At 41.8% G+C, this 14332-nt stretch overlaps 1 protein-coding gene across 5 annotated transcripts in view; it reads right to left on the reverse strand.

Annotated features, from left to right (window-relative positions):
* Nucleotides 1-12390: 12390 nt before the first annotated feature.
* Nucleotides 12391-14332, reverse strand: part of drd2a (dopamine receptor D2a) — a 29475-nt gene continuing 27533 nt past the window's right edge. For 3 of the 5 annotated variants that reach the window (XM_020503684.2, XM_031790417.1, XM_031790419.1), the window contains 2 exons: nucleotides 13901-14285; nucleotides 12391-13490 (listed from right to left, as the gene is read on the reverse strand). In XM_020503684.2, coding sequence (XP_020359273.1) covers nucleotides 13294-13490; nucleotides 13901-14285 — 582 coding nt within the window. In that variant the 3' untranslated portion in view covers nucleotides 12391-13293. The remainder of the gene's footprint in view (nucleotides 13491-13900; nucleotides 14286-14332) is intronic. The other 2 variants (XM_020503686.2, XM_031790418.1) reach the window with 1 other exon arrangement.

The following is a 14332-nucleotide window of genomic DNA, read 5'->3' on the forward strand; positions in this document are numbered from 1 at the left end:
TTAGCGATTCCCAAGTGGAGGAATATTTTTTGAACGGAGAGGACTCTGTTGTAGCCACTGTGTATAATCTGTAACAGTGCCTGCAGAAGAGGAACAATGTCGCAGTTTTCTACTGGTAAGTTCTTGTCATGCTAATGCCCTTGTTTGAAATTAATAATGTAAAATATTATTTGTGATTTTTTGAAATTTTAGAAGCAATATATAAAAATGTAATGTCATGAAATGTGATGAAATGATGTAATGAAATGTAATGAAATGTAATGAAATGTAATGAAAAGTGATTAAATGTGTCTGCCGCCCAACCCAACCCACATGAAATAGCCTATTTGAGGCTGTTGAGGGGAGGGTAGGCCCACAAAAATGGCCTAAGTGAAATGGAGACAGTAGATACAGCTGGTCTGTTGTAATATAATAAGATCTAGCTGAAATGTCATAATATAAAAGAGACAGTAGATCTAGCAGGTCTATAATAATATATTCAACCTTATGTTCCCTGTACTCTATAAAGATATATGTTTATTATACCTCAGCAGCACAATATTGTGTAGAGCTTTGGCAAAGTGGGTGATGTTATATCCTTCCTGTTTGGCCCTGTCCGGGGGTCTCATCGGATGGGGCCACAGTGTCTTCAGCAGGTGGGTTAACTGCCTTGCTTAGGGGCAGAACAACATATTTTTACCTTGTCAGTTCAGGGATTCAATCCAGCAACTTTTCAGTTACTGGCCCAACGCTCTAACCACTAGGCTACCTGCTACCCTAGCTAGTCAAGGTTGCAAAACTAGCTGCTAGCTAGTGTTCTGGCAAATCCCCCAAAACTCACCAGATTTCATGCAAGTCTATTCTGTAGATCAGTGGTCAACAACCTTTTTTGAGTCGAGATCACTGACTTTTTTTTTTTACATCCCTTAAAAAACATAAGCCTATCCAACATTAACTTATTAAAAACAGTACTGTGGTAATGAGGTTTGTCCAGTAGGCTATAGGCCCAAAACATCATCACTGCATATACAGTGCCTTGCGAAAGTATTCGGCCCCCTTGAACTTTGCGACCTTTTGCCACATTTCAGGCTTCAAACATAAAGATATAAAACTGTATTTTTTGTGAAGAATCAACAACAAGTGGGACACAATCATGAAGTGGAACGACATTTATTGGATATTTCAAACTTTTTTAACAAATCAAAAACTGAAAAATTGTCCGTGCAAAATTATTCAGCCCCTTTACTTTCAGTGCAGCAAACTCTCTCCAGAAGTTCAGTGAGGATCTCTGAATGATCCAATGTTGACCTAAATGACTAATGATGATAAATACAATCCACCTGTGTGTAATCAAGTCTCCGTATAAATGCACCTGCACTGTGATAGTCTCAGAGGTCCGTTAAAAGCGCAGAGAGCATCATGAAGAACAAGGAACACACCAGGCAGGTCCGAGATACTGTTGTGAAGAAGTTTAAAGCCGGATTTGGATACAAAAAGATTTCCCAAGCTTTAACCATCCCAAGGAGCACTGTGCAAGCGATAATATTGAAATGGAAGGAGTATGAAGACCACTGCAAATCTACCAAGACCTGGCCGTCCCTCTAAACTTTCAGCTCATACAAGGACTGATCAGAGATGCAGCCAAGTGGCCCATGATCACTCTGGATGAACTGCAGAGATCTACAACTGAGGTGGGAGACTCTGTCCATAGGACAACAATCAGTCGTATATTGCACAAATCTGGCCTTTATGGAAGAGTGGCAAGAAGAAAGCCATTTCTTAAAGATATCCATAAAAAGTGTCGTTTAAAGTTTGCCACAAGCCACCTTGGAGACACACCACGTAAAAGCAACACAGCTCATCACCCTGAACACACCATCCCCACTGTCAAACATGGTGGTGGCAGCATCATGGTTTGGGCCTGCTTTTCTTCAGCAGGGACAGGGAAGATGGTTAAAATTGATGGGAAGATGGATGGAGCCAATACAGGACCATTCTGGAAGAAAACCTGATGGAGTCTGCAAAAGACCTGAGACTGGGATGGAGATTTGTCTTCCAACAAGACAATGATGCAAAACATAAAGCAAAATCTACAATGGAATGGTTCAAAATAAACATATCCAGGTGTTAGAATGGCCAAGTCAAAGTCCAGACCTGAATCCAATCGAGAATCTGTGGAAAGAACTGAAAACTGCTGTTCACAAATGCTCTCCATCCAACCTCACTGAGCTCGAGCTGTTTTGCAAGGAGGAATGGGAAAAGCTTTCACTCTCTCGATGTGCAAAACTGATAGAGACATACCCCAAGCGACTTACAGCTGTAATCGCAGCAAAAGGTGGCGCTACAAAGTATTAACTTAAGGTGGCTGAATAATTTGCACGTCCAATTTTTCAGTTTTTGATTTGTTAAAAAAGTTTGAAATATCCAATAAATGTCGTTCCACTTCATGATTGTGTCCCAAAGTTTTATATCTTTATGTTTGAAGCCTGAAATGTGGCAAAAGGTCGCAAAGTTCAAGGGGGCCGAATACTTTCGCAAGGCACTGTAAGTGTCTTATATTGGTTGAAAGCTTAAATTCTTGTTAATCTAATTACAGTAGCTATTATAGGGAAAACATGCCATGCGATTGTTTGAGGACGGCGCCCCACATCAAAATATTTTTCCATCGGCACAGGTTTCATAAATTCACAAATTTTGAAAATCTTCCTCTGATTTGTCATCCAAAGGGTCCCAGCTATAACATGTAGTGTTGTTTTGTTAGATAAAATCCTTCTTTGAATCCCAAAAAGTCTGTTTAGTTGGCGCCATCGATTTGAGCAATCCACTCGTTCAACATGCAGAGAAAGAAATCCAAAAATCTACCCTTAAAATTTGTTTCAACAAGTCAAAATATGTTTCTATTTACTCCTCAGATAGTTTTTCTTTGGATTTTCTCCTACCATATCTATTGTGTTATATTCTCCTACATTTAAACAAAAAATTCTACAAACTTCAAAGTGTTTTCTTTCCAATGGTACCAATTATATGCATATCCTGGCTTCAGGGCCTGAGCAACAGGCAGTTTTACTTTGGGCACGTCATTCAGGCGGAAAAAAAGAAAAAAGAAAAAAGGGGCCTAGCCCTAAGAATTTTTTTATATCCCTCCGCTCTCCCTTTCCTCTGCTGACGCTGACCAAAACGAGACACTGTCTTCCAGCTGATGACGAAACTCGAGTCACACTGCATTATTGCTGCCTTGTGTACAACTTAATGTTACTCCTATCACCAGAGAAAGTGAAATATTCCTTGCGAGGTCACATTATAAAAAATGAATTTGACTATTCACCATTTTAAGTGCATTTATAAACCATTATTCAACCAAGCTTAATAGGTTTACAATTTGACAAGCACAAATGACTATCTCACAATCTTAACCATAACCTTTTTTATTAATGTGTCAATTATTTTGGGATTGATGGTTAAAGTCATTGACCCATTGTCAAACGCACAGTTTAATGATTTAATAAGTTAAAGTATTTTTTTGTTGATGTGAACCGTTTGTGAACCGTTTTTTGCCACTGGAACAATACTTGTTACAGTGTAATTACATATATAATTACACTGTAATAAGGACCCCTTAAAAAGTGTTACCAAATATTCTATTAGAAAATAGTCATTCACTAGGCATGTCAAAAATGTGATTTGTTGACATAGCAAGGGTAAGTGACTTGACTGCTAGGTTAATAGATAGCTACAAAACATGGTGGGATGGAACCCCCATACAGTAATATTATAACCGATGGTTAAAGATGCACAATGGAAAGTAAGAATGAAGGTAACACTAAAACCACAGAGCACACCAAGGCTATTTGTACTTCATACACAATACAACCTTAATCTTAGTTCCGCTGTCATTTAGTCCCCCAGCAAACAGACCTACATAATTGTACTAACCCCAAAGTCCTTCCATTCTACTTCTCCAACAATATATATTTTTTGAAATTGTAATGTAATTCCCAGAAGCCATTCAGTAAGTTACAAAATAGTATGTTGCAGGAGGAATGGAAAAAAGTTATGATAAGATCCGATGAACTTGCCGGATTGCTTTTCCCAGCTATTTTACTGTAGGCCTATAGTGTAATGTAGCCCTAAACTGAATCAATACATAGATAACTAGATGGCTATAGGCCTATAAGTGCAAATTATGGATTATGGAAGGCTTTTGGATGCAGGAGCAGCCTGAAAACTTCAGACATACTCAGACATCCCCTTAGATAGCATTGATCGTCCTCAATATTAGATAGGCTACCATTGATCGTCCTCAATATCGTTTTGATTGATGTGGAAGGTCGCGTTTTGAGGCCTTTCGAGGAACAGGAAAGTGACTTCAAAAGAGGTTCCCCTGTGAAAGTGAAACCATAAGTTTTGTCTCAGCATGTTAATGAACTGCATGTGAATGAATTGAACTACATGCATCAGTTGTAATCAAAGACAACTCCCATTGCGGTGAAAAATGTCATGTCTGAAGTGGAGTAAAATTTCAACTATTCATCAGCTATTTGGACAGTATCCACCTTGTTATTTAACTAACAGTCTCCACTGATTATGTGGAATTGTATTAAGATTCCTCAAACATAATCAAATCTCTGGGGAAATGATTGGAATAAGAGGGAACATTTAGGATGGAAATGACACACTTGTCGCAGCTGGTGCCACTTAAATATAGCTATTTCCAGAGGATGGCAGACTGTGGCAGAGCTTTTATCCCCAGCCTCAGTAAACAACAGAGGCTGCACCTCGTACACAGCCCAGCCCAGGTACTTGACAATATTGATTTATACATGTGAAAAATGAATGCATGAAGGTAATCAACTAGCCAGCTCTAGTGAATAGGCAGAGGGGTTAGTGTCCGGTTGGGGCCCAGCTAGAACAGTCTTATTAACACATTAGAAAAACAAACACAACATCTGCCAGTGGCTCAGCTGTGGCAGCCTTATTCTCCCCATCACCCTGACTCTGGAGGAGGGAGGAGGGAGGAGGCGGCTTTCAGCTTGTCTCACCAAGCATGTGATTATGGCCGGGACGCCTTGGGAGCTCTCAGAGCTCTCCAATCTTCCACCACACTCCCAACACAATTAACAACAGGCTCCACAACTCCTCTTGCAATCCCCAGCCTCAAATGAGATAGATTGAACCAAGATTTAGATTGATACTGTGCCTGGGAGGGATAAATTATTACAAACGACTCCGTCCTGACTAATTGCGTGAATTGAAGAAAATGTTCCCTTTTAAGTAAGGGTCGAGCATCTAAAGCTTAGGGACAAGTTGCCAATATTGTCTATCAGCCACAAAATCTGTCCTCCATGGTTATCTACCAAGACCTTACATATGCAGACATTAAGGACAATAGTATGCTTATCTAATAACCCTCTAGAGTCGGGTGCATCACTTTAAGTTATATAACAAAAACTTACCCATCAAAATCTGTCTGTTTAAGATAGAGATATCATCCGGCAGTGTCTCACTTCCTAATCTGCGGTGCTCAGCGGTGTTTGTCAAACCATGAGACATCCCGAAAATCAGTCTTCTCACGAAAACAACTGTGGCGGTTTGCTTTACAACCCTCACAAGTGTCAGGGGACTCGTCTGAAGTCGATACCGTCGATGTGCCAACTTTGGAAACAGGAGATTCTCACAAAGACAATGGTGTTCTCTGTTTTGCTCTACAACCCCCACAATTGTCACAGAACTAATCTAAATGTAACCAGTACTGGTTAAAAACAATGAATGGAAGTATGAATGTAGATTTGAGCATACCCACAAAAGGGGTTCAACAATTCCCCCCCCCTGTTTTCATGGTATCCAATTGTTTAGTAGCTACTATTTTGTCTTATCGCTACAACTCACGTACGGGCTCGGGAGAGACGAAGGTTGAAAGTCATGTGTCCTCCGATACACAACCCAACCAAGCCGCACTGCTTCTTAACACAGCTCACATCCAACCCGGAAGCCAGCCACACCAATGTGTCGGAGGAAACACCGTGCACCTGGCAACCTTGGTTAGCGTGCACTGCACCCAGCCCGCCACAGGAGTCACTGGAGCGCAATGAGACAAGGATATCCCTACTGGCCAACCCCTCCCTAACCCAGACAACGCTAGGCCAATTGTGCATCGCCCCATGGACCTCCCGATCAAGGCCGGTTACGACAGAGCCTGGGCGCAAACCCAGAGTCTCTGGTGGCACAGCTGGCGCTGCAGTACAGCGCCCTTAACCACTGCGCCACCCGGGAGGCTGGGGTTCAACATTTTCTGATACCTAAAGGGGTCCTAAAATTCTAAATCAAATAGCTAAATGATCCATAGCATGACCATCTTAAAACAATTCCATATGTCAGCAGCTTAGCCCAACCCCCCACATGGGGTAATAGCCGACAAAACTTAACTCAACTCCACGATTTACGATGCAGCTGAGCACCGACTAGTGTGGGTGGACTGGAGTTTTTCTCATAAACTGGAGGGACCTGTCAGAAGGATCTGTCATGGAATTTGCTCTTTGGGATTGTCTAGGCCAGCTAAAGATGGCCAGACAGAGAGGGCCACTTTGCTTCTAGTCCTTAGGAAACTTTGCAGTATTTTGTTTTTTAATGTGTTAGTTCTTACTTTGTTAGCCTGGAAAATCTTAAGTGTTACTACATACAGCCGGGAAGAACGATTGGATATCAGAGCGACGTCAACTTACGAGCACTACGACCAGGAATACGACTTTCCCGAAGCGGATCCTTTGTCTGAACTACCCAGGGAATCTGAACAGAAGAGGTCAACAGAGCGGCCTTCTGGTTAGACTTCGGAGGTGCACACACCACCCACCGCCTAAGAGTATATTACTTGCTAATGTCCAGTCTCTAGATAACAAGGTAGATGAAATTAGGGCAAGGGTTGCTTTCCAGAGAGACAACAGGGATTGCAACATACTCTGTTTCACAGAAACATGGCTCTCTCGGGATATGTTGTCAGAGTCGGTACAGCCACTGGGATTCTTTGTGCATCGCGCTGACAGAAATAAATCTCTCCGGAAAAAATAAGGGTGGGGGTGTATGTTTCATGATTAACGACTCATGGTGTAATTGTAACAACATACAGGAACTCAAGTCCTTTTGTTCACCTGACCTAGAATTCCTCACAATCAAATGCCGACCGTATTATCTCCCAAGAGAATTCTCATCGGTTATTGTCACAGCTGTGTATATCCCCTCAAGCCGATACCACGACGTCCCTCAAGGAATGTGTGGGTTTATAAGGAAGTGCATAGGAGATCTCTCTCTCTCTCTCTCTCTCTCAGGACCTGAGCCCTAGGACCATGCCTCGGGACTACCTGGCACATCTTGGTCACCCCTCAGAACCTGGTTCCTCCTCCCCTCAGAGCCTAGTTGTTGTGGAATTGTTAGATTACTTGTCAGATATTGCTGTGCACAAGCATTTCGCTACACTCGCAATAACATCTGCTAACCATGTGTATGTGACCAATTTGATTTGATTTGAAAGGGGTATTCAAATCTCTTACACTACGATGTCTGAAATACTGTTGCTTTTCTGTTCTACCTGAAAATGAAGTACACCCACCTGGTGTCCCAGGTCTAAATCAGTCCCTGACTAGAGGGAAATCATGAAAAAAATGCAGAGATTTGAATTTGAGGGGTAAACAATGCCTTCGGAAAGTATTCAGACCCCTTGACTTTTTCCACATTTTATTACGTTACAGCCTTATTCTAAAATGGATTCAATTTTTAAAAAAATACTCAGCAATCTACACACAATACCCCATAATGACAAAGTATTTAATACTATTTTAATTATTTAATAAGTATTCAAATCCTTTGCTATGAGACTCGAAATTGAGTTTCCATTTATCATCCTTGAGACGTTTCTACAACTTGATTGGAGTCCACCTGTGGTAAATTCAAAGGCACACTCCTGTCTATGCAAGGTCCCACAGTTGGCAGTGCATGTCAGAGCAGAAACCAAGCCGTGAGGATGAAGGAATTGTCCGTAGAACTCCGAGACAAGATTGTGTCTCGGCACAGATCTTGGGAAGGGTACCAAAATATTTCTGCAGCATTGAAGGTCCCCAAGAACACAGTGGCCTCCATCATTCTTTTAATACATTTTTGATTTATTTAAGTGCACAAAATGACAGCCTACCCAGGACAATGCTGGGACAATTGTGCACCACCCTATGGGACTCCCAATCACAGCCAGATGTGATGTAACCTGGATTTGAACCAGGAGCTGTAGTGATCCTTCTTGCATTGAGATGCAGTGCCTTGGACCGCTGCTCCACTCGGGCCTCTCAAATTCAAATCTGGACCAGTTCCTCTAAAATGGAAGATGTTTGGAAGCACCAAAACTCTACCTAGAGCTGGCCAGCCGGCCAAACTGAACAATCGGGGGAGAAGGGTCTATGTCAGGGAGGTGACCAAGAACCTGATGGTCACACAGATAGAGCTCCAGAGTTCCTCTATGGAGATGGGAGAACCTTCCAGAAGGACAACCATCTCTGCAGCACTCAGCCAATCAGGCCTTTGTGGTAGAGTGACCAGACAGAAGCCACTCCTCAGTAAAGCACATGACAGCCCACTTGGAGTTTACTAAAGACTCTCAAACAATGAGAAACAAAATTCTCTGGCCTGATGAAACCAAGATTGAACTCGTCACGTCTGGAAGAAACCTGGCACCATCCCTACGGTGAAGCATGGTGGTGGCAGCATCATGCTGTTGGGATGCTTTTCAGCGTCAGGGACTGGGAGACTAGTCAGGATCGAGGGAAAGATGAACGGAGCAAAGTACAGAGAGATCATTGATGAAAACCTGCTCCAGACCGCTCAGGACCTCAGACTGGGACAAAGGTTCACCTTCCAACAGGACAACGACCCTAAGCACACAGATAAGACAATGCAGGAGTGGCTTCAGGACAAGTCTCTGAATGTACTTGAGTGGCCCAGCCAAAGCTGGAGAGACTTGGAGAGACCTGAATATAGCTGTGCAGTAACGCTCCCCATCCAACCTGACAGAGCTTGAGAGGATCTGCAGAGAAGAATGCGAGAAACTCCCCCAAACGCTGGTGTGCCAAGCTTGTAGCGTCATACCCAAGAAGACTCGAGGCTGTAAAGGGTCTGAATACTTATGTAAATGTGACATTTCAGATTTGTATTTATTTATAAATTAGCAAAACATTTGAACAAACCTGTTTTTGCGTTGTCATGATGGGGTATTGTGTGTAGATTGATGAGAGGGGAAAAACAATGTAATACATTTGTGAAATGTAATACAGCATGTGAAAAAAGTCAAGGGGTCTGAACCCTTTCCGAAGGCACTGTCGGCCCATTTGCTAGTGGGCTTCTCTTGAAACCCTTTAGACTTCACAGCAGTAATCCAGAATAGAGCACAATTCTAATGACGAAAGGTACATCTCTCTCAGGATATCTGTATCCAGTAAATTGATTTCTGGATGAACTGCTACAGTATTCCTCCTAATGGAATTGACCACCTTGGGCCAACCATCTCAGACTCTCAAATAAACTCTCAAATGGCCCAAATGTGCAGCGCTATACCATTACAGTTCTGTTGCTTTCTATATCACCTCTCGTTGACTTTTTGTCTCCACCACGCAATTTGGGGTGAAATACTGAGGAAAGTATTTCAAATAAATGTTAAATGCGGCGTATGCCGTGACTCAATACAATGTGAATGCATACAGCAGTAGAAAGAATGGGTTTTTGGGAGAGAAAAAAAAAAGTATCTGAAATTCTGTATTTCCATATTTCAGTGTTTTCTGTATTTAATATCTCTGTTCTTTTTATTACGTTTTAATCTGTGCCATCTCTGTCAGGGAAGACAGTACAATAACAACCCTAAAAGTCCAGGTAGTAAACAACATTTATCATTACTGATAGAAAACAGTGATACAAACATTCCCAAGATTATGTCCTGGGATCCTGGCCGACCAAGATTGATACGTACAGTGTGATGAGAAATGGTATCCACTCAATTTTTGTGACTTGCAATGCACAGTAGCCTTAAGTAATCTTTAGTGTTTTTCTGAAGAGCGAGCTGGGCCTGTACCTCTGTTATATCTCTATATCTACTGTAATATTTCAGCAAACCCTGTCTAACCCTGCAGTTGAAAAGTCATGTCCAGGCCACCATTACTGATGAACTGGTCTGAACTGAATCTAACTCCATAGATGTAGATATGTGCTCTTCAGTTAATGAGGAGAGACGAGACAGAGAGGTGAAGTCAGTTGCAGTTCAAAACATCCTGTTAGGTTTGACTTCCACAACGCAGTAACCAGGATGCTCCGTCTCTGACAGGCAATCATCCATCCACCATGCTCCCTGCAGCACAGAAATCACTCGTCCGAGTGGCACGACTTCACAGCTCACGCTGGAGGTAAATGGCAATGGCTGATGATCTAACAATCACATTGGAAGCTCTGACACCAAGTCCATTAAGTCCACCAAGTCCTGATCACAGCTCGTGTGTGGAAGCTTTTCAATAATGCAATGCCTGGCAAGCCATCTTGACTCAGTTCATTTAAAGGGCCCCAGTGTTGGAACACACACCACCACTACTACTTTATTTGAACATGCCAATCACCGGGGCTCAGGCAAGCCTTAGGGTGATAGCAGGCGAGGAAAAGGAGAAAAGTCGCTTCAGAGATCAGAGGAAGAGGGATACACACTGGAAGGAGGCCAATCCCTGTCCTCCACTGATGGTTTGCATTAGAGCGGTGCAGAGATTATTCAGTGTTTCCAGTTGTCCCTCGAGGTAAGTGCTTGTCAAAAGTTACAGTTGATATGAAGGAAACTTGAGGAGAATCAATGTCACAGACGGTTCCTTAAAGTGTAGACAACACTGTGGGGGCCTGACTGTGTCATCATCACGGATGGAGGGGAGGACATTCAGATTGACAGTGACCGGGGATAGTACATGTATGGTTGGTATTGGGGTCATTGAAGGTGACATAGCATCTGAAGAACAGGATTTTGAAGACTCAGGGTGCTGTTCGAATTGGGGCTCTGGGGAATGTGACATGGTGCCAGGGGGTTGGTTGTAGCAAACGTCTAGTGTTTAAAATCGTTTCTAAAGGAACCTTGCTACAGAGCAAGGAGGAGGAAAGAGAGAGGTAGATTGTCAAATGGCTCAGGCACAGAGGAACCATGGCTAAAGTGTAAATCAAAGTTCCCGTTATTACCCAACAGCCTGCGATGAGACGTATACTGTGGCGTCAGGATATGTCCGAATGCCAAACAAATTCAGACAAGGTATACAAAAGCACATCACTTGGTCAGAAAAAAACCATCAGCACCAAGGTCATGGGTTTAAGTCCCACAGGGATGACAAAGACATTCTAAAAGTGAATGCACTCATTGTACTGTAAGTACATTTGGATCTGGTAATTGGCATACTATCCTACCAGTACAATAATGGGGTTCTGTATGTGAAAGCTACTATAGCTTTATTCTTTGCCATTGTTGGTGGTATCAGGCCAGAAAGCCAGGGTATACTTTCAGTGAAGTGGGGAGACATCTCATGGGATAGTGATGAGGTACTAGATATGTCAAAACAGGTAACTACGGGGCAGAAAATCCACGGAGTGTTTAAGATTAGGGGAATAGTGGCATCCCTTTTACACTGAAGACATACATATTTTTGCTCTGTCATCAGAACCTATGGCTTTGACCTTCTGTGGAGAGACTCAAACCACATTCTCTGATAATGGTTACCAAGGGGCTAATGACATAATATCCTAGGAGATGGTGGCTGTTTATCAAGCTGTGTGTCATACCACATAAACCATAGACGGGGCCTAAAGGTCATTAAAACTAAAGACTTGTTGTTGATTTGTCTTTTTTGAATTGGATATATCGTATGCGATGTTCCATTATAACGGAAATCAAGAAATAGTCAAACATGTTTGTGTGGTTTCCTGCACAGAGAACAATCCAATCGTTTACAGAAAACATCAATATGGAATGGCATGAGGCCCTTTATATATGTATATATATATATATATATATATTTTTACAAATGCTGTTTGAATTGAAGATAATTGTACCTACACACTGAAGAAGGCTGTAAAGCCAAACACGTTTGTGTAAACTATCCCTGATGCAGTTATACAACATATTTTGGAGTGCGAACCCATTAGACCTCTTTGTTGAAACTACTTCATTGGCATATCATTTTTTTGCAGTGTATTACCAGGAAAATAATCAACACCCTCTCGACCAATTATATTAAGAGTATTCGGCCTAGTAGTGGTACAACGTTTTGCATTGTACTATTGTATGAGTGATTTACACAGTATTACAGTATATAAAACAGTATGTATAAAGTGTCAAAGAATAAGACATTTACATGGCACAGCACATGTCTCATAACTCAATTTATTGGACATATTATTATTATTTTTGATTTACATTTCATGAGAATCCATGTAAAGGAGCATTGTAACATGCATCACATTTTCATTGCAGGCATATAATCACATAGAATGTGTTTATAAAAAGCATCTACAGGAAATGTAAATAATAATTGTACAAAAAACCTTATTCATGGTCCTTCCGAGCCAGACAGGAACCATTGACCAGTGGTGGCTGTAGAGTTTTTTTTTTGTATAATAATACCAATAATAATAATCATCATACTATTATTAATAATAATTCCATTTATCACAAACCTGTGGCTGCCTCTCTTGCCAAGCGGACCAGTGAGAAAGCTACGAGTCAAAATGTTTTCTCCCTATGTGACACAACATTCCATTCTGTGGGTGGTTTAAAGATGCAGAGCTCATGGATGACCAGTTTAATATTATTAGGTTTAATACTGAGATGAACACTGATTTGCTGATATCTAGTTGTTCTTTGCGGGATTCAGCCAGTATCAAAAGACATCCTATACACAGATTAAATAGGCGGCTTGCTTTAGTATTTAAAAAAAAAACATCTTCTTGTGTTTTCTTTACATTTCTTTACATGGATGGCTCTTAAGTGACAAGCAAGATGGTTAAGACCAATATGACGTTTCAAGAAACAGTTCATTGATAAAGATGTTACTCCTCGATATACATTCATGTGGGAGAACACGAGTCCACCAAATAATCCACAAAAGTCCCCAAGACTTCATGTGTGGCATTTACTCAGTCTCTCCATTTGTCATTGATCATCACTGAGACTAATGGTCATGTGCACTGTCCTCACGTGGATGAGGTATTTTTTTAGTAGGCTATAAGTGACGCTTTTCTTCATTCCAGCTCCCTTCTCAAATGCCAACCTTAGCAATGCAGGATCTTGATGAAAGCTTTTCTGAACTCTATATTGAAAGTGGTGTATATGATGGGGTTCACGGCACTGTTCACATACCCCAGCCACGTGAAAGCATTGTACATCTCCGCAGGAACCTTGCATGTGGTGCAGTGGGTGTTCAATATATGAGTGATGAAAAAAGGTAGCCAGCATATGATAAATACACCTGAAAAGAGAGAGAGAGAGAGAGAGAGAAGACAAAATGTGAAAAGATCGGAGAAACCAGCTAGTACCATGTTACTGGATTGATGTGAACATTGAACCATATCCTGAAGATAAACTTGATTAATTTCTCCCCAATTAAAATAAAAAATGTTTCCTTGTCTGACTTTCTGCCTGTAAGCTATTTTCAAGTTAAAGATTACTAAGTGAATACAATATACCTATACAGGCCATCAGAAAACTACAGCTAGTAAAATGAAGATATCAGCTACATTTTATTGAGTTGTCTTATTGCTTATGATGTGTGAAAGTAAAAATAGACTTTACCCCCAATATCTCTGTATCCCTCCTCTCTCCTGAAAAGTTCAACAGTACTTTCAAACACTCAAAGTGGTATTCATGCTAACAACTTACCCAGGACTATGGCTAACATTTGAGTGGCTTTCTTTTCCTTCTGTTGGGAGATCTTCCTCTTACTCATGAGAGTGGGTTGCTGCTTGATAGACGTCTGGGTTTTTCCGTTGGGTAAGGCCTCGGTCTGAAACGCTTTAGTCACTTTGGGCACTTCCACCAGTATGTCCTTCGAGTCGCCGTTCTTCTCCACTTTGACGGAGCTCCCAGGCGGGGAGGGGGGCACGGAGGTGGGGCTGGCGTTGGCCTTGGTTGGCGGCAGGAGCTGGTGGCTGACAGGCGTGGCGGTGGCATTGTCCACATTCTTCTGTTTCTGAGGGTTGCAGTTGGTCATCTCGTCCAGCTCTATGTCGTCCCCTTCGTGGGCCACCTCTTTGATGAAGATCTGCTGACAGAGATCAACAACAATGTTAAAGTAGTAGTAGTAGTAGTAGT

This window comes from Oncorhynchus kisutch, linkage group LG15 (assembly GCF_002021735.2).
Source record: "Oncorhynchus kisutch isolate 150728-3 linkage group LG15, Okis_V2, whole genome shotgun sequence".
NCBI lineage: Eukaryota > Metazoa > Chordata > Actinopteri > Salmoniformes > Salmonidae > Oncorhynchus > Oncorhynchus kisutch.